Source organism: Oryza sativa, chromosome 12 (assembly GCF_034140825.1).
Source record: "Oryza sativa Japonica Group chromosome 12, ASM3414082v1".
In the NCBI taxonomy this organism is placed as follows: domain Eukaryota; kingdom Viridiplantae; phylum Streptophyta; class Magnoliopsida; order Poales; family Poaceae; genus Oryza; species Oryza sativa.
The window spans coordinates 26808783-26833049 of record NC_089046.1 but is presented as its reverse complement, the minus strand read 5'-3'; the positions used below and the strand labels follow the sequence as shown (position 1 = coordinate 26833049).

Genomic DNA, 24267 nt, shown 5'->3' with positions numbered 1-24267 from the left:
CAATTGTATTCGTGTCAAAATCCTATATTTTTCATATTCCTCTGTTTTTTTATTCATGTGATTCAAAGGAGCCCATACAATTATTTTTAAGTATTGGAATCCTTGGTGAAAAAATTACCATGACACCCTTTGTACCAGAGTAATAGTATTGCAAGGTTACTATGAGTTGCTTCCCTATACACTTCATTTCATAAGAAATTTAACATGAGCTCATATCTCTTGTTTTATTTTTTTAAATTTTTTCCTCAATCTCTACTCTCTTTCCGCATAGGATTTCCTCTAAAATTTATGTATTTGAATTTTTGTGAACCATCCAAATATATTACATCTATTGTTCCTATCTATTCCTACGTTGTTAGCTTCCCATACTCCCACATTGTTCAAAGGTGGCAAGAGTACGTACAACATTGTGTATCTGTTTTGTAAGTTATTAACTAAATTGATATGAGTTATTAAGTAAGACATTGTAAAATGCCATGTTCATGCATAGCCTGATAAGAACAGTTTACAAATGACATAATTTCGTAAGTGAATTTGCTTCAGTTATATAAATGCTCATGTCATAGCAAACGCTTTCCTTATAAAATACACAAACATAAAGATATTAGTTCACACCATGGTAATCTAAAGTATAAACCACGCTAAAAAAGGACTTCAATGAAAAAAACAAGCAAGGCATATGCCATTGAAAGCGAATATTCATGTGCATTACCACACCATGCCTTTCTTAACACCTAACCTTGCTTTTGGAAGAGCAAGACACCGTCAAATTTGATTCATGAAAACGCACACAAGAAAGGTAAAGGAAGTATCAAGTTGCAATTAGTTACTATTAGCACATGGAGTCTGTACTATAAAATCAATAGACCGGAACAAACATCAAAGAAACCAATCAAAGATAACTTTAATAAAAAACCATTGATTTTAGATGCAACTAATCAAACACTTATCCATGTGGCAAATCTATGGGCCTCCCTTTTTCTTATAGTCTTCTGGGTCTCCATTTTTAAGTCTTTTGGGTCAAATTCTTTTAGGAAGAAGTCGTTTGGGTTAATTTTTCTGATATAGGTCATTTGGGTCAATTTTTTTTAAATTCTTTTGGGTCTTTTTGAATGAACAAAAACCACCCAGCCAGAAATAACCTCCACCTCCAGGTACCTATCTGCAAAACGACCTCCCAAAACCATTTCCGCATCTTCTCTTCTCCCCCTGATTCCGTTCCGTTTCTCTTTCCTCCCCCTCACCGACTCGCCGTCGCCGTTCGTCGTCGTCGCCACGGTCGCCGGCGGAGAGAGGCCTCGTCTCGCCGCCAATGGCCTCCTCCGTCCCCAACGGACACGGCGCCGCCACCGCCACCGGCGAAGGAGGGACGCCACCGCCGCCGCCGCCGTCCTCCTCATCCTCGCTGGTGTTCCTCGGGACGGGCTGCTCCAGCGCCGTGCCCAACGCGCGGTGCCTGATCCAGCCCCCCGACCCGCCCTGCGCCGTCTGCTCCCAGTCCCTCTCCGTGGCCCCCGAGCTAAACCCTAACTACAGGTATATATACATCATGAGTAAATTCTTCCTCTAGGGAATCGGGCGGTGTCGGTCACGTTTGCTGCTGCTGCTGATGCGTTGCGGCTTGGGGTTTGTTTGAGAGATTTGACGGGGTCGGTGTGGATCAGAGATCATCGTGGGGATGGATTGGGAGTTCTGGTTCCGTACATTTGTGTAGATTTCGCGGGTGTCACGCTTTTTGATCTGGAACGAGTGCCTCCGCTTCTGTTTTGGGCGCGGTGGATGGGTTTTGGAATGGGATTTTGTGCGTTGTATGATTGGTACGCTCGAGAGCTGAGAAATGTTGATGAGAGAGGTGCCTGTGTTGTTGTAGAATGTAGATTCACACGCACTGATTCTGTGCAGAATATGGGCGCTGGTTTCTACTTGGCTGCTTGCTGCAACTGTGCAGCAGATGGTAGCAGTAGTATGCAAAGTGAATTCTGAGTGATTGTTTAAGTTATTGATGCTTCGAGAATTAGGAGAACCTGCAGTATGTGTTATGGCGCGCTCAAGATATTGATCGGAAATTTTGGACTCAGACAATCAATCAGTACTCTTAGTGGGTAGTCATGCTCAACCTCTGTAAGAGTAAACAATATGTTGGAATTTTAATAAGATGGACTCATAGTGGTGAGATATCCATATTTCAGTATGCAGAAACTGAGAAACAAGGGGCACAATTTCAAGATGCTACTGTGCAATGTCATGGAAGCAAAGCAAGTGACTTATTTTTCTTGTCTTGTGTTTATGTTAACAAAAATTCGAGGATTTTTTTTACTGAATATTGGGTGATGTTACTTGCACCAACCAATCAGTCTTAGAGTCAAATATGAAATATATACATACTTATCTTTAAATGTAAAAGGCACTTCATCTGTGCTCATATATGCATTTAATACTCTTGGTCAATGCCTTCTATATGCCTAGATTTATTTCTCAGTTGGCTTAGGCCCTGTTTAGATCCCACCCCAAAACTTTTCACCCTGTCACATTGAACATTTGGACACCTGCATGAAGTATTAAATATAGGCTAAAAAATAATTAATTGCACAGATTGTACCTGCATGAAGTATTAAATATAGGCTAAAAAAATAATTAATTGCACAGATTGTGACTAATTTGCGAGACGAATCTTTTAAGCCTAATTGCTCCATGATTTGACAATGAGGTGCTACAGTAAACATTTGCTAATGACGGATTAATTAGACTTAATAAATTCATCTCGCGGTTTACTGACGGATTATGTAATTAGTTTTTTTATTAGTGCCCGAACACCCCATGCGACACCCTATATAATACCCGATATGACACGCCAAAACTTTACACCCCTGGATCTAAACTCCCCCTTAGTTTGTATCATGCATATTATGTTCATTTGGAGCCAACTAGCCAACCGATTCTTAGCTTCTTCCTTCCCCTTTTGGTAATTGTCAGCCTTAACAGTTAGTTGCTCACCATGCTTGTTTCTCAGATGTTTTGGAATATTATTGCACAAACAATGGTTGATGGCAACATTATGCTTATGTGTCATTTTTCTGGGACTATATTAATACTTTGGTTCGCACAGGTGCAATACTTCTCTTCTGATTGACTATTGCCAAGATGAAAATGCACACAAATATATTCTAATTGATGTTGGGAAGACATTCCGAGAACAAGTTCTACGGTGGTTTGTCCATCATAAAATCCCTTGTGTTGATTCTGTGAGTTCCTTTTCTTTTCTTTTGTTTTTTTTGCTTCAACTTCTCACTTCTATGAATAAGAGCTGCTTCGGTGGATGAATCTACCGTAAAATAATAAAAAAAATGCTCAATGTTTATGCCTATACTAACACATTTTAATTATTCATTACAGATTATTCTGACTCATGAGCATGCTGATGCAATCTTGGGTCTTGATGATGTTCGGATTGTACAGTCATTTAGTCCTACGAATGATATTGAACCAACTCCAATTTATCTATCCCAATTTGCTATGGACAGGTAATGAATTATAATTGAGCTTTGCCAAGTGTACATGCCGTGCACTTTTTGAGTCTTGCAGCTCTTGCTGTGCTAAAGTTTAATTACTTTTGGATTTGTGCCACATTAACTATTTTAGCATTGTTTACTCTTTGTTTTGTTTTATTCTTTCAACTAAAGTATTACACTGTAATTGCCAACCTACAGTAATCTTTTTTCTCGTGTTGTGTGCAGTGCAGACCTGCTTGTGTACCAGTCAGAAATATTAGATTAATTGGCAACTTAATAACCATAAAATTAGACAGTGAATATAAAACTTGTCAAGTTACAGCATTATGGAAATTCGGTCAACAAAGTAAAACATATTAAATACATCATGTTTAATATGTTATTGTTGATAGTTGATAAACTCCTTTTTGTGGTCATGTGGATTCTTGTCCTAGTTATTTAGGGACAGCAAACCCTTTCTAGGCTTGATAGAAGTATTGACTTGTTTGGTATGCTCCGAACATTTGGAAAGGAACTGGCCTACCTTGTCAGAGAAACTTTGATTAAAATGGTGTTCCAAAGATATATTGTTTTCTTTTGATTTTTTATTTCCAGAACTCTTCCCTACTGGAGGTATTCATGATGAATAATGTTTGAATTGCCTCGCTCTTCTCGTGTTTCATCATTGTTTCGCACCTGCCAACTGTCATTAAGTGGGAATGTAAGTGATGATTTGTACTAACTTACATGTTTAATTTGGAACAGCATTGCCCAAAAGTTTCCTTACTTGGTCAGAAAGAAACTAAAGGAAGGGGAGGAGGTTCGGCGAGTTGCTCAGCTTGACTGGAGAGTAATCGAGAGTGATCTTCAGATACCATTTGTGACCTCAGGGCTAGAGTTTGTTCCCCTTCCAGTAATGTTTGCATTTTTCTATCACCCTCTGTTATTTTGCTCCTTCCATTTTCCTTACTTTTGTATATCTCTTAGGTGATCCATGGCGAGGACTACATTTGTCTGGGTTTCCTTTTTGGAAGAAAATCAAAAGTTGCTTATATATCAGACGTTTCATGGTTTCCTCCAAGCACAGAACATGGTATACCTTCGCCTCCTAATGCTGAATAGTTACCGTGCCTGTGATTACCTTCTGGGAATAAATATCCTGACATGAGACCATAGGGCAATAATCACCTGTTCTATATTTTTGTCATAAATTCAACTAGTACCAGCCTGGTTTATTTCTTTATCTTTCTTGTTAAATTTAGGAGTTAGGGGTGATGGTGTGTTCTACACCCATTGCCTCATCATGATCTATTATTATTAGATATATGCAGACTTGAGTCAGTTGTATCTAATATTGTAATATGATATATTTAGTAAAGAAGTGCTTGATCTCATCTAGTCATATAGTTGTTTGAATGGACTATTGAGGACAATCATTTTATACATTTTTAGTTCTAGGTCATATACTATATTCGTTTTGCATTGGCTGCAATGCACGCATGCTGGTACTGATTGGTAATTCTCCGCTTGATGGCTTGGTGCTCACCACAATGCATCGGTGCCCCCTCTAGCATATACTATAATGCAATTTTGGTCTATGGACATGTGTACTTAACCATGGAGATTGGTAAGGAAATATTTATCCATAAACCCTTCTCTCTTGGAGATGCATGCAAGCATACTTGTTCATCGTTTGCATTGGAAATAGCTAGGAATCTGGTCAGTTTATTTCCTTTCTATCTTGTTTTCATTACCCAGGACCTCATCATTGTGTACATATGCCTACCTTTCAGCAATTTCAAAGTCTGGAGGGGGTCAGCTGGATTTGCTCATCTTGGATTGCCTTAGTAGGGTGAGTTTCTTCAATTCCTTAAGTTGTGAGTGATGGATGTTTTTCCTTTTAATTTCATGTTTCATACTTGTTTCTAGACAACCATTCTGTCAATTGCAATTCATCAAGAGCAGATCAGAGCTGGCATATGCCAAACATGAATACTGCTTTAATCTTGTTTCAACACATGTCATGCTTGTTGCATTTCACATGAACATCGTCACTGATTGCTTGAAATTTGCATTAGTTAGGCAAATTGCAAAATAGGTTGTATCATTGTTCGTACTGATCTGTTGTGGGCTGACGTTATCTCTCTATGTGAACAGACTGGTTCTCATAATGTCCATCTTTGTTGGGATCAGGTTGGATTTCTATTGAATGACCTGAGCAATTTGTTTTATTATCTCCTCAAAGCTAACTGGTTTCTCATGCTAAATTTTAATACTATGATGCCATGCAGACACTGGATGCTGTTAAGAGGATTTGCCCCAAAAGGGCATTGCTCATTGGGATGACTGATGAAATGGACCATCACAAGGACAATGAAACGTTGGAAGAGTGGTCCAGAAGGTAGGGTTTCCTGCAAGATGACTTAGATGATCGTACATACATGCTAGTGTCCCCAAATAATTTGGCACGAGCAGTACATATTTTGTCTGCATTACAAAATATGTACTACTCGACTACTGAAATAGAGTCTTATTTCTCTTTATTGTAAGTTCCTGAAAGATATGCATACTCATGCACTGTAATTATCTATTGAGTACAGGGAGGGGATAGATGTGCAGTTAGCCCGTGATGGATCGCGTGTCTACATTGATCTGTAAATTTGACAAAGGTACGGACCAATGCTTTTATTTGTTGTTTAGATGACTACAGCGCTATACAGATCAGGCATATTTCTTAGTTCGTATGATGGAATCTTGTTAGCTTCTACTCCCTCCGTAGTTATATTTGGAGGCTATGAGAGTGACCGGAAATGGCCGGAGGATGCCGGAGAATGTGCCGGCGGCGGCGCCGGCGGCGGGTTTTTGATGAAAGCCGTGGTGGGGTCAGGACGTCAGGGCAGGGGTGTACTCTCACGGTCTCACCCCTATGGACTTTTTTCCACTTAGGTCCAGTAGTTAATACAAATTTATGAAAAAGGATCGTGCAAATGTAGAAGTATTACAAGATCTTTTGGATAGAAGAAATTCTTAGCCCCTTTGATTGAAAGGAAATTCATATGAATTTTAAAGGATTTCATTCTTATAGGAACTTTTCGTATATAGCTTTTGAATCAAAGGAATAAATCCTATGAAATTCATATGGAATGCTTCTTCCCATAAATTTTTGAAGGAAATTTAACATAAGGTAGAACATCATGGAAAGAATCCTTTGACTCTTTATCTCTCCCAAAATTCATGTGTTTTTATTGCGGCCCAACCAAACGGTCATTCCTATATTTTTTTCATGTATTTTCCAATCCTCTATTTTATATTTATATTTATATCAGAATCCTATATTTTTCCTAATTCTCCATTTTTTTTTCAATCCTGTGATTCAAAGGAGCCCATATAATTACTTTTAAGTATTGGAATCCTTGGTGAAAAAAATTACTGTGACACCCTTTGTACCAAAGGAATAGTATTGCAAGGTTACTATGGATTGCTTCCCTATACACTTCATTCCATAAGAAGTATAACATGAGCTCATATCTCTTGTTTTATTTTTTTATTTTTCCTCTCTCTCTGCTTTCTTTTCTACATAGGATTTCTTCTAAAATTCATGTATTTGAATTCTTGTGAACCATCCAAATATATTACATCTATTGTTCTTATCTAATCCTATTTTGTTAGCTTCTCATGCTCCCACATTGTTCAAAGGTGGCAAGAGTACGTACAACATTTTATATGTTTAGTAAGTTAAGTTCACTAAATTGATGAGTTATTAAGTAGTACATGGTAAAATGCCATGTTCATGCATAGCCTGATAAGAACCGTTTACAAAAGGCAACCTCGTAGGTGAATTTGTTTCAGTTAGATAAATGCTCAGGTCGTAGCAAACGCTTTCCTCGTAAAATACACAAACACAAATATATTAGTTCACACCATGGTAATCTAAAGTACAAACCACGCTAAAAAAAAGGACTTCAATAAAAAAACAAGCGTGGCATATGCCATTGAAAGCGAATATTCATGTGCATTACCACACTATGCCTTTCTTAACACCTAACCTTGCTTTTGGAAGAGCAAGACGCCGTCAAATTTGATTCATGAAAACACACACAAGAAAGGTAAAGGAAGTATAAAGTTGCAATTGGTTACAATTAGCACATCGAGTATGTAATATAAAATCAATTGGCTGGCACAAACGTCAAAGAAGCCAATCAAAGATAATTTTCTAATCAAAGAACATTGCTTTTAGATGCAAACAATCAAATACTTATCCATGTGGCAAATCTTATGGGCTTCCTTTTTCTCATAGCAGATACAATAATAGACTATAAGTCTGCTATAAACACATATCGAGGAGATTAAAAAAGAGAGAGATAAGCAGCGGGCTACAGATTTGTAGCCAGCTATAGCACAGACTCCAAGATGCAATGTATGTATGACATGTTGAACTAATAGTGTAGTATATATTTATAGGTAACTATGGTAAGAATTGACGTTAAATTGATTATAGATGATTTGGAGCTAGTAGTCGGCTATACCATTAAACTTGCTTTTATAGTCTTATAGGTCTCCATTCTGAAGTCTTTTGGGTCAATTTTTTTTTTGAGAAGCCATTTGGGTCTTTTTGAATGAATAAAAACCACCCAGCCAGAAATAACATCCACCTCAGGTACCTATCTGCAAAACGACCTCCCAAACCATTTCCGCATCTTCTCTTCTCCCCCTGATTCCGTTTCCGTTTCTCCTCCCCTCACCGACTCGTCGTCGTCGTCGCCACGGTCGCCGGCGGAGAGGAGAGAGGCCTCGTCTTCGCCGCCAATGGCCGCCTCCGTCCCCAACGGCCACTCCGTCGCCGGCGAAGGAGGGACGCCCGCGCCGCCGCCGTCCTCCTCCTCGCTGGTGTTCCTCGGGACGGGCTGCTCCAGCGCCGTGCCCAACGCGCGGTGCCTGATCCAGCCCCCCGACCCGCCCTGCGCCGTCTGCTCCCAGTCCCTCTCCGTGCCCCCCGAGCTAAACCCTAACTACAGGTATACATCATTCTTCCTCCTCGTCCTCACCTCTATCCTCTAGGAATCGGGCGTGTCGGTTGCGCTTGTGTCTTCACGAGGTCGGTGTGGATGATCTGAGTTCAGCATGAGATGGATCGGGAGCTTCCAGTTCGGTGCATTTGTATAGATTGCACGGGCGTGGGCGCCATGCTTTTGTTCGGGTGATTATGAGTCGCCGAGATCTGAACGATTGCCTCTGCTGCTACTTTTGGGTGCGGTAGGCTGGTAGATGGGTTTTGGAATGGGATTGTACGATTTACAGTAGAGCTGAGAAATGTTGATGCGATAGGTATCTGGTGCTGTGCCTTTGTAGATTCAGTGATTCACACGCACTGATTCTGAGCAGAATATGGGCACTGGTTTCTGCTTGGCTGCTTGCAGCAGCAGATGGTAGCGATGTTCTGTATGCAGAGTGAATTCCGATAAATTGTTTAGAAGTTGAAAGTACTTCGAGGAATAGGAGAACCTGCAGTGCATGTTATGGCGTGCTCAAGAAATTGATCGAAAATTTTGGGCTCAGACAATCAATCAGTATGCTTAGTGGTTAGTCATGGTCGACCTCTGTAAGATTAAACAATATATTGGAACTTCAATAAGATGGACTCACAGTGGTGGTATATCTATATTTCAGTATGCGGAAACTGAGAAACAAGGGGCACAGTTTCAAGTTGCAGCTGTGCAATGTCATGGAAGCATAGCGAGTGACTTATTTTTCTGGTATTGTGTTTTTCTTAACATGAAATTCCAGGAATTTTGTACTGGATGTTGGGAGATGTTACTTGCACGGTTGCACCAACTAATCAGTCTTAAGAGTCATATATACATACTTATCACTGAAAGTAAAAGGCACTTCATCTGTGCTCATATCTGCATTTAATACTCTTAATCAATGCCTTCTATATAACTAGATTTATCTTCTTGGTTGGCTTAGATTATATCATGCATATTTATGTCCATTTGTAGCCAACTAGCCAACCGATTCTTAGCTTCTTCCTTCCCCTTTTGGTGATTGTCAGCCTTAACATTTAGTTGCTCACCATGCTTGTTTCCCAAATGTTTTGGAATATTATTGCACAAACAAGCTTGATGGCAACATTATGCTTGTGTGTCGTTTTTCTGGGACTAGATTAATACTTGGGGTTCCTACAGGTGCAATACTTCTCTTCTGATTGATTATTGCCAAGATGAAGTCACACACAAATATATTCTAATTGATGTTGGGAAGACATTCCGAGAACAAGTTCTACGGTGGTTTATCCATCATAAAATCCCTTGTGTTGATTCTGTGAGTTCTTATCCTTGTTTTTTTTTTCTTTTTCCTTCAGCTTCTCACTTCTGCGAACAAGAGCTGCTATGATAGATGAATCTACTGTAAAATAATAAAAAAAATGCTCAATGTTTATGCCTACACTAACACATTTTAGTTATTCATTACAGATTATTCTGACTCATGAGCATGCCGATGCAATCTTGGGTCTTGATGATGTTCGGATTGTACAGCCATTTAGTCCTACGAATGATATTGAGCCAACTCCAATTTATCTATCCCAATTTGCTATGAACAGGTATTTGAGTTTTAGCTTACCTTGGCTTTTAGGCTTTTATATTGTTCAGTTATAATTGAACTTTGTCAAGTGTACATGCCGTGCACTTTTTGGGTCTTGCTATGTTAAAATTTAATTACTTTGTGATTTGTGCCACGTTAACTATTAGCGTTGTTTGCTCTTTGTTTTGTTTTATTCTTTGAACTAAAGTATTACACTATAATTGCCACCCACAGTAATCCTTTTTCTTGTGTTGTGTGAAGTGCAGATCTGCTTGTGTACCAATCATAAATATTCGATTAATTGGCAACACGTATCTGTGATATGATAAGTAATGTTTGAAACTAATAACCATAAAATTAGAACAGCGAATATAAAACTTGTCAATTTATAATGTTATGGAAATTTGTTGACAATTTGCTCCTCATGTTTCATCATTGTTTTGCACCTGCGAACAGTCATTAATTGAGAATGTAAGTGATGATTTGTACTATACTTATGCGTTTATTTTGGAACAGCATTGCCCAAAAGTTTCCTTACTTGGTCAGAAAGAAACTAAAGGAAGGGGAAGAGGTTCGGCGAGTTGCTCAGCTTGATTGGAGAGTAATCGAGAGTGATCTTCAGAAACCATTTGTGACCTCAGGGCTAGAGTTTGTTCCCCTGCCGGTAAGAAATGGTTTGCATTTTTTGGTTATCTCTGTTTTATTTTGTTCCTTCCATTTGCCTTAGTATCGTATATCTCTTAGGTGATCCATGGCGAGGACTATGTTTGTCTGGGTTTCCTTTTTGGAAGAAAATCAAAAGTTGCTTATATATCAGACGTTTCACGGTTTCCTCCAAGCACAGAACACGGTATACCTTTGCTTCCTAATGCTGCTCTAATGGTTACTGTGCCTGTGGTTACCTTTTGGGAGTAAATATCCTGACATGTGACCATAGGACATTAATCACTTGTTCTATATTTTTGTCAGGATAAATTCCACTGGTATCAGCCTGTTTATTTCTTTATCTTTACTTGTTAAAGTTAGGAGTTAGGGGTGATGGTGTGTTCTATGCCATTGTCTCATCATGATCTATTATGACTAGACATATGCAGACATGCGTGAGCTGTATGTAATATGATCCATTTAGTAAAGAAGTGCTTGATCTCATCTAGTCATGAATATAGTTTTCTGAATTGACTATTGAGGACAATCATTTTATGCATTTTTAGTTCTAGGTCATATAGTATGTTTCATTTTGCATTGGCTGCAATGCACGCGTGCTGGTACTGATTAGTGGCTTGTTGCTCACCATAATACATCGTTGCCCCCTCTAGCATAGCTATAATGCAATATTAATCTATGGACTTGTGTACTTAGCCATGGAAATATTTAGTCTATTCAGGAGCTCATTACTGTGCACACATGCTTACCTTTCAGCAATTTCAAAGTCTGGAGAGGGTCAGCTGGATTTGCTCATCTTGGACTGCCTTTATAGGGTTAGTTTCCTCAGTTCCTTATTTGTCAGTGATGGATGTTTTTCCCTTTAGTTGCTTGTTTCAGTCAATTGCAAATTTCAATTCATCTAGAGAAGGTCAGAGCTGGCATATGCCAAGTTTTCAACATGTATAAAACTGACTTTTGTTGCAATTCATGGGAACATTATCACTGATTGCTTGAATTTCTCGTTATTTAGCCATAATAGGTTGTATCATTGTTCAGACTAACATGTTGTGTGCTGACATTCTCTCTCCATGTGAACAGACTGGTTCTCATAATGTCCATCTTTGTTGGGATCAGGTTGGTTTTCTATTGAATGACTTGAACAATTTGTTTTATTGTTTCCTCAAAGCTAACTAACTGGCTTCTCATGCTAAATATTAATACTATGATGCCATGCAGACACTGGATGCTGTTAAGAGGATTTGCCCCAAAAGGGCATTGCTCATTGGGATGACTCATGAGATGGACCATCACAAGGACAATGAAACGTTGGAAGAGTGGTCCAGAAGGTAGGGTTTCCTGCAAGATGACTTAGATGATCGTACATACATGCTAGTGTCTGCATTACAAAATATGTACTACTCGATTACTGAAGTAGAGTACTGATTTCTCTTTATTGTAAGTTCCTGAAAGATATGCATACTCATGCACTGTAATTATCTATGAGTACAGGGAGGGGATAGATGTGCAGTTAGCCCGTGATGGATTGCGCGTCTACATTGATCTGTAAATTTGACAAAGGTACGGGCCAATGCATTTATTTGATGTTTAGATGAATGCACTATACAGATCAAACATATTTCTTAGCTCGTATGATGGGATCTTGTTAGCTTCTACTTACCTCTGTCCCAAAATATAGCTGCCTTTATAGTTCAAGTTCAAGTCGGAGGGAGTAGTTCATCGGACTCGTTCCCTTGCTGCTTATTGTGCATGTGTTATTTCTATCGCTAAACTTTGTTCTCACACATTCTTACATTTTCTTATCTATGTACACCAGGGCATTTGCTTCTTCAGTAACCTGCATTAAGCTTCCAGTTGCCGTTACTATTCAGCTCCTCTTGATAAGAAACTGAAAGGAGAAACGGCAAATGCTGCTGCTTTGACAGCGTACTGGTCATAGTTCAAACTCACTAGGTACAGTAGAATAATTCATCAAACCTGGTTCCAAATATTAGTATTTAGTAGTAGTAATAAAAGGCAAAGCAGCTGCTTCATTGCAGCACCCCACAGAATCCCAGTTCCTGTATGTTTGTCTTGTGCAAACCACTTGAAGATTTCTTGTCAATGCCAGTGTCGTAGCCCTTGTCAATTGGAGAAAGCCTGATTCGAATGATAATGAACTCCAACAGAAGCTTTTTTGAAGTTTCATTTCGTACTACTCTCTCTATTTCGAAATGTTACTCTCTCTATTTCGAAATGTTTGACACCGTTGACTTTTTAGCACATGTTTGACTGTTCGTCTTATTTAAAAAATTTAAGTAATTATTAATTCTTTTCTCATTTGATTCATTGTTAAATATATTTCCATGTAGGCATATAATTTTACATATTTCACAAAAGTTTCTGAATAAGACGAACGGTCAAACATGTCCTAAAAAGTCAACGGTGTCAAACATTTCGAAACGGAGGTAGTAGTATTTTCCTGAAGTTAAGTATTCACACGTCGTCTCTTGGGTAGGGTAGCAACTTGAAAAAACACAAAAACCACAAAGCTTGAAGCCACAGAGGATCCACGTCCTCCACCTCCAACTCCAAGCCCCAACACAAAGGCAAAGGCCCAGTTACTGACCAGTGGGCCCCACTCGGTCAGGTCCCACGTGCACACTGGACGGGAGGGAGGGAGCCATGTGTCCGGAGGAAGACGACACGAGGCGAAGCCCATCCCACCACCCACCACTAATCCCCTCCTCCTCGTGACTCCCTCTCTCCTCGCCACTCTCCCCCCTCCCATCCTCTTCCACTCTCTCCTCTCCCCTTCGTGGCGGCGGCGGCGGCGGCGGCGGCGTGACGAGGAGGAGCAATGGCGATGGCCTCCTCCGCCTACGCCCCAGCGGGCGGCGTTGGCACCCACTCCGCGCCGGGCAGGATCAGGCCGCCGCGCGGCCTCGGCTTCTCCACCACCACCACCAAGTCGAGGCCCCTCGTGCTCACCAGGCGTGGGGGAGGCGGCGGCAACATCTCCGTGGCTCGGCTGAGGTGCGCGGCGTCGTCGTCGTCGGCGGCGGCGAGGCCGATGTCGCAGCCGCGGTTCATCCAGCACAAGAAGGAGGCGTTCTGGTTCTACCGCTTCCTCTCCATCGTCTACGACCACGTCATCAACCCGGGCCACTGGACGGAGGACATGCGGGACGACGCCCTCGAGCCCGCCGACCTCTACAGCCGCAAGCTCAGGGTCGTCGACGTCGGCGGCGGGACGGGGTTCACCACGCTCGGGATCGTCAAGCGCGTCGACCCGGAGAACGTCACGCTGCTCGACCAGTCCCCGCACCAGCTCGAGAAGGCCCGGGAGAAGGAGGCCCTCAAGGGCGTCACCATCATGGAGGGCGACGCCGAGGACCTCCCCTTCCCCACCGACACCTTCGACCGCTACGTCTCCGCCGGCAGGTTCACCCTCTCACTTTGCTCTCTTCACCTCCAAACCGTGTCGATATCGCACGCACATTGTGAATTTCAATTTCTACATGAACCATGAACAATGAACAATGAACAACTTGCTATGGTTATGCATTTCATTACTTCACTAGTGATTTTTAGTCAAGTCTTTGCGGGTTCCGGTGTTCCGGTTGTGATTGATGAGGGGGTGTGATTGTTGTACAGCATCGAGTATTGGCCCGATCCGCAGCGAGGAATCAAGGAAGCTTACAGGGTTTTGAGGCTTGGTGGAGTGGCTTGCATGATTGGCCCCGTGCACCCAACCTTCTGGCTGTCTCGCTTTTTCGCTGACATGTGGATGCTCTTCCCGAAGGAAGAGGAGTATATTGAGTGGTTCAAAAAGGCAGGGTTCAAGGATGTCAAGCTCAAAAGGATTGGACCAAAATGGTACCGTGGTGTCCGAAGGCATGGCCTGATTATGGGATGCTCTGTGACGGGCGTCAAAAGAGAACATGGAGACTCCCCTTTGCAGGTTTTTTTTTTTGCTAATTTGCCTTGCAAGTTGCAAATTCACATAAGCCTCCTTTGTTCGGATGACTCTTTTTGTCGTTACTTTTATTTCTTACTGATTTATATGTTGATTATTACTCATGGATTGGCAACGCAACACCTGGGTATGACGAATGTTGAAGAGTGAACATGTCAATATTTTTCTCACTTGCATGAGATTAATGAACATTGTAGGTATTCATTTTTCTCTCTTATTGATGGGATGAAGAGATAAGTGTCGACAATATGCCATTCTCAGCCGCCTAAATGTTCTCTCGACAAAACTTGTAGCCTAGCTAGCCTGTGCCATGTCTCAGTCTCAGCTCAAATGTAGTGCTATGTGAAGGATATAAGATGCTAATACATTTGTTTGGATCACTTTCTAACATACATAATTGCATATTATATAATGACTTGTATAATCTGAGTCAATTTAAATATTTTTGTTCATGTGAAAAGGCTGTTATAGGTTATAGCATCTTACCCATCATAGTGCTTGATGGCATGTAAGCACATGAAACTTTCCTGTGAAGAAACCAATCTTCCTGATTTCATGTTTTCTTCTCTTTATTTCCTTCTTTTTTTCTTGCTTCTCTTAACATTATTTCTCCTGGTTATTACAAATAAATGGGACAGCTCAAAAAACCATCTCCAGCTGAAATTAATTTTTAAATGTGAACACCTGACTTTGTTTAGCTTACGTTTGGAAATACATTATCATGTTGGTGTGTAGTGATTAGACTGAAGAGTTCAATTGTTCCCCTGCAGCTTGGTCCAAAGGTTGAGGATGTCAGCAAACCTGTGAATCCTATCACCTTCCTCTTCCGCTTCCTCATGGGAACAATATGTGCTGCATACTATGTTCTGGTGCCTATCTACATGTGGATAAAGGACCAGATTGTGCCCAAAGGCATGCCGATCTAAGGGAGATGAACTGAGCTGCAAGAGAGGATAGCCAATATCTGAATTAGGCTTCTCTATATTAGGCACTTTCTGTCAGTTCTGTATTTACTTCTGTTGTCCCTGTTGTTATGTACTTCTTTTACTGTGGTTCTTGTTTGTGGGGAAATAATATTATGAGACCTTGATTAAGCTCATCCGAACTCCTGAGCATGGAATGGATCGTGTGTAGCATAATTAGAATGGACATGTGACATTTCTGCATTCCAAGTATTCTGAATGGTAGACAAACAAATAATATCTGAATTCGATCCCCATTTATTGTTCTGCATCTATTTTATTTTCTATTGATGTTAACATGTGTACGTAAAGCTGATTTCTTCAGAAACTTAGGTGAAATTTGTTGGTAACTGTACAGTGTATAGGGACAATGGATTTGTTGACCATGTTTGCTTATATAATATTTTTTTCATCAATATATTGCGATCATCCTCTCAGCATGTGAACAGAAGGCTGCCATGGTGCAGTTCTTACTTTCTTCTTTTCTATTGGGTGTTGGGGGAGGACTGGCCTGTTCAGATTGGTTTGCTAGTGGACAATCAAATGATTGCGGTAACATTTGCACCGATGGCACTTCTGACGCTGATAATAAGATCTGCCACAGCCACAAAAAAGAGCATTCCTCACTGGAGCAGCATATGAGACGCCAAGATGGATCAGGGAGGGGCAGCTAAAATTCCTGGAACAGAAGGTAGGGCTTCCTGCAAAAACAAAATGTATGCTTTTAACAAGAACATATTTTTATGTGGAGTAATGCTCTTACCTATGCATAACTTGCTGCAGTCTTAGGATAACCGTATTTGGATGTACTAGGTCCTATTTGGCATTGAAGCCTTTTGATGATGTGCTTATCTACAGCAATAAGGTATGTAACTTGATATGTATGTACAGTAAAAGGTATGCGAGAATTTGCATTCCTTCATTTCTTGGAAGAGGTAGAAGGATCAACTATGCTTCTTGGTTCATTTAATTGGCCCTGATTACTACTAATGTCTTGGAAACAATAGCATACCAAATTCGAACATGACTTTAAATCATCTCCCATTATGCCTTTTCTTTTGTTTTGCATATGCCCCTTTTTTCTGCTGCTTAATTAGCTTTGTTCTGAAACTCTGTTTTAAATGAAACAGGACCTTGCAAACCTCTCTATGAGAAATATTAAAAGACGCATCCAACCCAATCTTGGTGGATAACTTTTGCATATGCCAATATCATTAATCAAACGGCTTACTTGAGAAGAATACTTTATATGAGTTCACCAATTTGTACAGATGGATTTGCATTGCCTGAAAACTACAATATTGTCATCTTATGAATTTACACATAATTATCTTAACAAACAGGCATTAAGTATTAGTTTTAGGGAGAAATCCTGCCCATGTTGATGTGTAAATGCTAAATAGAAGTTATAGCTCTTTATGTGGACAAGTAAATCCTGCATCAAAACAAATGTTTTATTTGAACAAGTGGGCAAAATCAGAGCTGATAGGAAGAAATTTATTCTAAGAACCCAACTGTCCACACATTCTCCACTTTGTGTAATACATAAGTCATGATCATTTTTATGCAATTGCTTCAACATAAAATAACATAGTTACATTGATGGCTTAGACATAACGAACCTGAAGAAATCAAATTGACCATGAAGGATGTGCTAGACTGCTAGTGCATCACAAATATTTGATACTACCCTCAAATACTACTAGTATGTGAAAATCGTCTTGCTATCTTGACATCTAAGATCAGTTTGGCCATGTCCTTGCTTTGGTAGTTCATCTCATTCGAGGGATATGCATTGATTACCCTCCACTATGGTAATGCATCATCATATGATCTGTTTTGTGACTAGTTGCATCTGGATTCTCTTTAACACTTGCAAGAGTTGCGCAACTTCATAATTGGCCCTCTTGTCTATTCTGGGTAAAATTCATTGTAGTAATACTCTACCTTGTCATCTTTTGGGAAGATAAGGATTGCCTTTATAACTGCACACCTCAACAGGCATCACGTAGTAGCACATGTTGTATTTCCATACAATGCTTCTTCCATGGCTGGGGACTTGGGAAGTTGGGAGTAATGGTGGTCACTTGCTACTCCATTCTTTCTATCTTAGCTAGCACTCTCATTTTTCGTTATTATCATGTGATGTCATTATGCCTTATGAACTGGGGTTATATCATGGGTTATAAGTAGGTGTATCTCAGACTTTCTTTTCAGATGATGATGGGTGCTGAACTGCTGATGATGCATCTGATATTGTTAAACTACAAAAGATTTTGGTGACTGTTGTTGATTATGAATGCAGGTGAGATCTCCCTTGAGACTTTTGAAAGGAATATTACCGCTGGACATGTTTGGGTTAAAGTAGTTTATCTGAATTGAAGAAGGGGCTGATTCCTTGTCACCATTATTTGCATTAAGTGAGAAATCTCACTGCCAAGCAGCGTAGCACACAGCTTGTTTCCTCCTTGGATCTGAAATGCTGTGAACACCTGGTTGGTTGGGTGTTTTTGCTTCTCTTGTAGTCTTTGTGTAGAAATCTCCTGTATTGGAATATCATGAACGCATGCTTGAGCGAATCTGGGCTTTGAGCAGACACACTAACGTGAAACTTAACTAGGCTAATATCCATATGTGTTGACTAAATTGTTCTTTGCTTTTGATTATTTGATCTTTGTTCTTCGTGCAGGTTTGAAAAGAATCATTGCATCAACTCTATTATACAGTAGATTATATTGTGGCAAGAAGAATGACCTCCACGTTTCGATACTAGTAAAAAGATGAGGAAAACTGGAAATGATAGTGAGAGAGTAGCAGTAAATTTGTTTCTGACGAAAAGAGACAGCTGCAAGAATTTTGCTTCTGACGAAACGAGACGCCGCGATGCATGGTTGGTGAGGGTGCGTCGATCAGTGGATTGGAGAGGAACAACACTCGAGAAAAACAAACGAGGGGGAGGCAAAAGATGGTAGCGAGTAGAGAGACCTACTAACCAAAAGAATTAGCTTGATTGACAGAAACAAATGGCTACAACTACAACACAGACTGAATGGCTGAAACTGAATGCTCTGAGCTGCTGCCACTTCAGTTTCAATAAAATGCAACTGGGGGGACGTGTCCAAAAAAAAAAAAGGTTTTTATATAACATATGTCCGACATATCAAGTGAAATGTCTCAAGAAAGAACTAGTACATCCTACTTAAGAGTGATGTTGCATCATGTAGCAAGACCTATTTTAAAGTAAAAATCGCTTCTCATCGGTTTACCAAAATCCGACTGAAAAAAATGTAAAAACTGTTGACTTTTAGTCAACGCCATACGAAAACAGGCTAATTCCTACCGGTTTTCATAATCCGAGACTTGGTGGTTTCACGAAAGCCGACCGGTTTTCGTGAAATTCCATCAGTTTTGTGAACTCTGTCTGTCACTCGCTCAGCACAAGTTTAGACATCTCAATGCTATCTGTCATCTCGTCCATTACGCTGCTAACTGTCATCTCGTCCAAATGGATGACCACCGATGGTGATCCTCCAAACTTGCCATGGATGTCGCGACTGGTGGCGGCGGTTAGCCGCAGCCTGGCGGCTTTGGATCGGCGGCGCAAGAAATCCCAGGTAATTTCGTTTCTGAAATCTGATCAATTGGACTCTGTACAACTGAATATTTATTCAGAATGGAAGCATTCATCATCAGTCATCACCACGGGGAACAAATTGCTAATTTTCTCATACAAGGGGATTACAGAAATTGGTTTATACCGTATTTACTATGATATCTACACAAGATATTAACACATTAAGTGCTGGCACAAGCATACCATCATCTCACAAGATCTTGTACCAATCTGGATGCCTCTATGCTCTTGTATATCGTTTCGTCGAAATGGGCAGACATTGATGGTGATGAAGATCCTTCATAGTTGTGATGCGCAGAGCTGTCTCCTTTGTGATCACTAGCTGCGTGCATTGGGTGTCTCCTTATCATCTGTAGGCACTCTGCAACTTCCTTCATCGTTGGCCGGTCATCTCCTCTTGGTCGCAGGCAGTTGGCGGCAAGAATGGAAAGTTTCTCAAGAACAACCATGGTTTCTTTATCCATAATTTCTCTGTCCAGCATATTCCGGTGAATGTTCTGATCAAACATCAGGAGAAAAGAATAGGACAATGATTCCTTTTCATTGATGCTATTGGCAAAGATTGCCCTCTTTCTTGTCATCAGCTCCAGCAGAACCACCCCAAAACTGTAGACATCACTCTTGTCGGTAAGACAATGGCTAATGAAGCTCTCCGGGTCAAGGTAGCCCAAAGTTCCTTGGACAAACATGATGAACTCACTTTCGTTCATGGACTTCAGCGCTGATGCCCCAAAATCTGCAACCTTTGCATTGTGCTGACCATCCAAAAGAATATTGGCCGATTTGAAATCCCCATGAAGGATTGTGCGAGATGTTGATGAGTGCAGGTACGCTAGAGCTTCTGCTGATTGTGTGGCTATTTTCAGGCGAATGTCCAAGGGGATTGGTGATCTATGATCAGTGCCATGGAGGAACTCAGACAAGGTCCCATTGGAGACAAACTCGTAGACCAACATGGGGACATGTACATCCAGGCAACATCCTATCAACCTCACAATGTTTCTGTGGTTGATCTGTGACAAGATTATTATCTCATTGACAAATTCTTCCCTCCATTCATCGTTAATTACTTTGGACTTCTTTATGGCTACCTCTTTGTTGTCATCCAAAGTTCCTCTGTAGACCATTCCGTGACCTCCAATTCCAAGAACTCGATCTTCACTGTAGTTGTCAGTGGCCTTTTTTATATCTTTTTCAGTGAGTATGCGGATTGTGTCTACCTTCCTTGATCTCATCTCATCATATAGCTTTAGACCTCCATTTTGCTTGAAATACTCATCTTTGTCCTTCTTATGCCTTTTCCTTTGTATTTGCATGGCCAACACGCATGTCAAAGCCATTAGCGCAATGGCCGAAACACTGGTGCCTGTAAAATTCTCTTTCAGAATATTGATACTAATAATTTTCTGCTCCAAATTTGTTAAAATTTATTTTTATCGACAATTCTAGGTAGTGTTCAAAATTACTTTCAGAAGTAGTATTTTTCTTGCCACAATATGAGTGTTACTTTAGTAGAAGACGCATCTTATAATGTAGGTGAAACAGAAGTAAAATCTGCAGATGTGACGTTACCAATAACCACTTGCTCTGCTGTAGTACGCAGAGGTCGACATCCATAATTTGTACCATCAGATCTTTTTCCTAACTTGCATTTGCATAAATATCCTCCTGGTGTGTTGTGGCAGACTCCTTTCCTGCAAGGATATATATCTTCATACTTGGGATCCTGCTTACGTAATGCGCACTCATCCACGTCTGAAGACAGAGACAAAAAGCATGCATTCAGAAGTCAAACTAAACTTGTGTAAGCTAGTCTGTATTACTTTCATTATCATAGGTAAACTAAAATCAACCTAATCTACTTATAAGAATGCTATAACTTGCCTTTCATGACTTGTTCCAAAATAACTTTTCACTATTTAATTAAAAATCCGCAATACAAATGAAGCTGACTGTTTCTTTTTCCAGTCCCATGCTGAATTATGCTGGAAACCAAAGAGAACTGCTGCCTATTGACTGAAAATAACTTTTCACTATTTAATTAAAAATCCGCACCACAAATGAAGCTGACTGTTTCTTTTTCCAGTCCCATGCTGAATTATGCTGGAAACCAAAGAGAACTGCTGCCTATTGATGAATGTTCATAATATTTTGAACTATATCTTACACACTCTAGCTGAACAAACACTGAGCACGCCATAGAATTCTACCAGTTTTGTTTCTCAAAATCTAAACCAATGGTAAATTTGAACCTAACCTTGGCAGCCGTTCAGAAGATAAGGGTTGCCCTCATACCCTTTGGAGCACTGGCATAAGTACCCTGGACCATTGTTCGCGTCCATGCAGTAGCTGTTTGCGCTGATGCACGCATAATCACCAGGTATGCCTTTCCCCTCTTCCGGGCATGAGCCATTCCTAATGGCCCAATCAGCCACAACAGGTGCTCCCCTCTGAGCTCTGTCATCTATGAACCCAAGGTGGCCAACAAGGTCCTTCTGCTGGAAGCTGTACCACCCAACCTCACTGACCATGGCATAGAAACACGGGTTGAAGCTCCATACCTTGCTCTGGTTCATCTCAAACATCGCCCCCCAGGCGGTGAGGTCAGTCGGTATGGCGGCCTCGCAGCAGCCCATCCCTGCACATGGCGCCCCATCAGATGTGCTGTTGATGCTCTCACAATAGGAGTAGCAACCAGTCACATAGTGGCTCACGGTTCCCTTGTAGCCACCGATGAGCCCCAGGGTGTTGCAACCGATGACCGTGAAGCGGTTGCGTGACGGGGAGGGGAGGAAGGGTGTGTGCTTCAGCTCATACCCTTCGGTGAACCTGGTGAACGTGGTATTTGCCGTGAAGCAGATGTAGTAGACAGGGCTGAGTACCCGCATCTCGCCGTGCTCCAGTGAGATGTCAGTGACCTCGACGAGTGCTTCAGAGTCCCCAACCATAGGCCGTGGTGGGTTGAAGGTGTTGTTGCAGGTGAGATTGAAGTAGCTGCTGATGCTGGTTGCAGCACAGCTGGGGCCGATGCCGAAAGGGTAGGGGATGGAAATGTTTCCGCACTTGTCAGGGCAACCTGGCAACGCCATACTGTACCCAGAAGAAGCTGCAGCCTGCGCTGTCACTGCAAGGAAGATGATGCTTGGTATGAGCTTCATTGCAAGGGCTAATGCTTCTTGCATGGCTGGGTGCTTTGGGGTCACTTGATCTGGGGTTGTGTAAGTAGCTACACCTGGCTTAATACCATTTACTCAGTGTACTTGTATGAAAATTGCATATATACCTATTTTGGGGGAAATATTAAAACTGGATATATCCCTGTTCAATTCTGATGTATATATGCACATGCTAGAAAGGATTAAATAAATATGAAGTAGGTAGTGATTGCAATACATGATGTGCAAAATACATCCATCTGCAAATTGCAGAGAAAAATGGAACCGGACTTACCTCTTATGATTTATTTCCTCTAGTCCCCATTGCAAGTAGTAAATTTACGATGTATCCATCTGCAAATTGCAGAGAATAATGAACCCAGACTTGACTCTTATGATTTATTTCCTCTGATTCCCATTGCACGTTGTAAATTTATGATGTACTATTAGAGAAATTTCCAACCATACCAGTAACTATCATGAGTGTGTACGTGAACAGCGCAAGTTGCCACGGATAATTCAACCTTGATATTGCCCTACTTGGTGGGAAACTGGAAATTGAATACTAATCCAGAGGAAAATTCCCCCTCTTGTACAGTTTCTTTAAGAAAATGGAAACCAAAAACAAAATCAGATTTAAATCCATACCATTATTTCGTGCCGCAGGATGGATGGAGACATGAGAGGGAGAGAGAAAGCAAACCATCTGATCTGGTGATGTTCGCCGGCGATGGGACGAAGGGGGAAGCTACGCCTGCGACGCATTCGGTCAGGTTCGCCGCCTCCGGAGCCTTCTACTTGCTCCTCCGCGCGACCACGGCCGCACCGGAGCTCGCCTCCTTGCCGGCGCGCCGTCTTGCTCGCCGGCTGGGTGCTGCGGCGGGACATCGCCGTCGACGGCGGCGGCGCGGTCGCCATGGCTTCGATGGGGATCCCGACTTCCCTGAGGCCCATATAAGTTGGGCCAGAACGAGATCTCGATCACGTGCGGCCCAATAACAGGATCACACCCTACGTGCGGAATGGACTTTCATGCGGCCCATTTATTATGGGGAATGGTACAAGATGGTATCCCATTTGGATGGGTTGATACCTGTAAGATATCATCTCGTCCTGTATCAGTTGATACCTCAAAAGTATCATCCCGTCCGAACAGGATACCATCCTATAGCATTTCCCAAAATAAATAGGTTTTACGATCTATTTTGGACTATAAATTAGTTCACGGTTAGTCACCTTAGTTCTGCAACTCAAAACAGTAGGAAAACTGCAAAAGAGAATAAATTGTGACGGCTTGTTCAAGAGTTTAGATGATGGAATTGATAGTGAGATTAGTATGATAATTTGAGCATTGTGACGAAAACGAAGTTGGAAGATTTTTTTTTCTGTCGAAAAGAGACAGCTACAGGAATTTGTTTCCGACGAAAAGGGACTGCAGTGCAACTCACGGACTAGTACAGATCCTATCATTTGTGACGGGCTCAATTATGCCTATACTACTTGGGCCGTCAGAACGAAGTCATCTCAATCGGGCTTAAATTTGCACCGTTGTAGATGTACTCACTTTAGGCCCAAGTACATATAGCCCGTCACTGATAACACTCATCTGTGACGGGCAAAGATTTAGGCCCGATTGAGATGACCTCGCATATCTCAATCGGGCCTAGACACCGAGCCCGTCAGAGACGAGGGTCATCGGTGACGGGCTCCAAATATGGCCCGATTGAGATGACTTTAAAACCGTCACCGATGACTCATATCGGTGTCGAGCTTTTGTTGATGCCCGTTAGAGATAACTTTTACTTAGGTCATTTTCTATATAACT

The 24267-nt window shown here is 41.2% G+C and overlaps 4 protein-coding genes and 2 long non-coding RNA genes across 21 annotated transcripts; 5 read left to right on the top strand and 1 right to left on the bottom strand.

The window, feature by feature from the left end:
- Nucleotides 1-1217: 1217 nt before the first annotated feature.
- On the top strand, nucleotides 1218-9713 carry LOC107275277 (putative hydrolase C777.06c). Of its 12 annotated transcripts, none has more exons than XR_010738487.1 (11): nucleotides 1218-1536; nucleotides 3107-3242; nucleotides 3394-3521; nucleotides 4254-4401; nucleotides 4476-4581; nucleotides 5282-5340; nucleotides 5646-5681; nucleotides 5780-5889; nucleotides 6089-6157; nucleotides 9156-9241; nucleotides 9674-9713. XR_010738487.1 is itself a non-coding variant. In XM_015764039.3 (10 exons), exons 1-9 carry the CDS (start codon nucleotides 1313-1315, stop codon nucleotides 6144-6146), a joined length of 1005 nt encoding a protein of 334 aa, XP_015619525.1. In that variant the 5' UTR covers nucleotides 1218-1312; the 3' UTR covers nucleotides 6147-6157; nucleotides 9674-9713. The 12 variants fall into 12 exon arrangements, 6 of the variants coding, with proteins under 6 accessions (XP_015619525.1, XP_015619529.1, XP_015619530.1 ...); XR_010738489.1 differs by lacking the exons at nucleotides 9156-9241; nucleotides 9674-9713 and adding exons at nucleotides 4947-5115; nucleotides 6268-6692; XR_001542025.3 differs by lacking the exon at nucleotides 9674-9713 and having other exon boundaries at nucleotides 5247-5340; nucleotides 9156-9178.
- Nucleotides 8163-12930, top strand: LOC4352792 (putative hydrolase C777.06c). The gene is made up of 10 exons (XM_015764045.3): nucleotides 8163-8503; nucleotides 9674-9809; nucleotides 9962-10089; nucleotides 10587-10734; nucleotides 10815-10920; nucleotides 11490-11548; nucleotides 11814-11849; nucleotides 11952-12061; nucleotides 12225-12293; nucleotides 12550-12930. Exons 1-9 carry the CDS (start codon nucleotides 8295-8297, stop codon nucleotides 12280-12282), a joined length of 990 nt encoding a protein of 329 aa, XP_015619531.1. The 5' UTR covers nucleotides 8163-8294; the 3' UTR covers nucleotides 12283-12293; nucleotides 12550-12930.
- Nucleotides 12931-13478: 548 nt separating this feature from the next.
- LOC4352791 (2-methyl-6-phytyl-1,4-hydroquinone methyltransferase 2, chloroplastic-like) lies at nucleotides 13479-15924 on the top strand. 3 transcript variants are annotated; one of them, NM_001404741.1, is made up of 3 exons: nucleotides 13479-14156; nucleotides 14370-14676; nucleotides 15462-15924. In NM_001404741.1, exons 1-3 carry the CDS (start codon nucleotides 13573-13575, stop codon nucleotides 15615-15617), a joined length of 1047 nt encoding a protein of 348 aa, NP_001391670.1. In that variant the 5' UTR covers nucleotides 13479-13572; the 3' UTR covers nucleotides 15618-15924. The 3 variants fall into 3 exon arrangements, with proteins under 3 accessions (NP_001391670.1, NP_001391669.1, XP_066162095.1); NM_001404740.1 differs by having other exon boundaries at nucleotides 14370-14888; XM_066305998.1 differs by lacking the exon at nucleotides 15462-15924 and having other exon boundaries at nucleotides 13484-14156; nucleotides 14370-14908.
- A 281-nt stretch (nucleotides 15925-16205) lies between these two features.
- LOC136354739 (uncharacterized) lies at nucleotides 16206-18094 on the top strand. The gene is made up of 3 exons (XR_010738491.1): nucleotides 16206-16344; nucleotides 16437-16518; nucleotides 17959-18094. It is a non-coding gene; the product is annotated as an uncharacterized lncRNA (long non-coding RNA).
- Nucleotides 18095-19294: 1200 nt separating this feature from the next.
- LOC4352790 (wall-associated receptor kinase 2) lies at nucleotides 19295-23369 on the bottom strand. 3 transcript variants are annotated; one of them, XM_015764034.2, is made up of 6 exons: nucleotides 23146-23369; nucleotides 22911-23043; nucleotides 22738-22796; nucleotides 21545-22411; nucleotides 20860-21042; nucleotides 19295-20653 (listed from the first exon to the last, which is right to left on the bottom strand). In XM_015764034.2, the coding sequence occupies exons 4-6, from the start codon at nucleotides 22374-22376 to the stop codon at nucleotides 19473-19475; spliced, it is 2196 nt and encodes a 731-aa protein (XP_015619520.1). In that variant the 5' UTR covers nucleotides 22377-22411; nucleotides 22738-22796; nucleotides 22911-23043; nucleotides 23146-23369; the 3' UTR covers nucleotides 19295-19472. The 3 variants fall into 3 exon arrangements, with proteins under 3 accessions (XP_015619520.1, XP_025878081.1, XP_015619519.1); XM_026022296.2 differs by lacking the exons at nucleotides 22738-22796; nucleotides 22911-23043; XM_015764033.3 differs by lacking the exons at nucleotides 22738-22796; nucleotides 22911-23043; nucleotides 23146-23369 and having other exon boundaries at nucleotides 21545-22728.
- On the top strand, nucleotides 22367-23369 carry LOC136354738 (uncharacterized). The gene is made up of 2 exons (XR_010738490.1): nucleotides 22367-22505; nucleotides 23109-23369. It is a non-coding gene; the product is annotated as an uncharacterized lncRNA (long non-coding RNA).
- Nucleotides 23370-24267: the final 898 nt, after the last annotated feature.

Coding starts and splice junctions, on each gene's coding strand:
- LOC4352790 (XM_015764033.3), bottom strand. CDS start 22,469: ATGCAAGAAGCATTAGCCCTTGCAATGAAGCTCATACCAAGCATCATC. Junction 21,043..21,544: donor TCTTCTGAACGGCTGCCAAG/GTTAGGTTCAAA, acceptor CTCTGTCTTCAG/ACGTGGATGAGTGCGCATTA. Junction 20,654..20,859: donor AGCAGAGCAAGTGGTTATTG/GTAACGTCACAT, acceptor AGAATTTTACAG/GCACCAGTGTTTCGGCCATT.
- LOC107275277 (XM_015764039.3), top strand. CDS start 1,313: ATGGCCTCCTCCGTCCCCAACGGACACGGCGCCGCCACCGCCACCGGC. Junction 4,402..4,475: donor TAGAGTTTGTTCCCCTTCCA/GTAATGTTTGCA, acceptor TATATCTCTTAG/GTGATCCATGGCGAGGACTA. Junction 5,341..5,645: donor TCTTGGATTGCCTTAGTAGG/GTGAGTTTCTTC, acceptor CTATGTGAACAG/ACTGGTTCTCATAATGTCCA.
- LOC4352791 (NM_001404740.1), top strand. CDS start 13,573: ATGGCGATGGCCTCCTCCGCCTACGCCCCAGCGGGCGGCGTTGGCACC. Junction 14,157..14,369: donor CGCTACGTCTCCGCCGGCAG/GTTCACCCTCTC, acceptor ATTGTTGTACAG/CATCGAGTATTGGCCCGATC.
- LOC4352792 (XM_015764045.3), top strand. CDS start 8,295: ATGGCCGCCTCCGTCCCCAACGGCCACTCCGTCGCCGGCGAAGGAGGG. Junction 10,735..10,814: donor TAGAGTTTGTTCCCCTGCCG/GTAAGAAATGGT, acceptor TATATCTCTTAG/GTGATCCATGGCGAGGACTA. Junction 10,921..11,489: donor TCCTCCAAGCACAGAACACG/GTATACCTTTGC, acceptor CTTACCTTTCAG/CAATTTCAAAGTCTGGAGAG.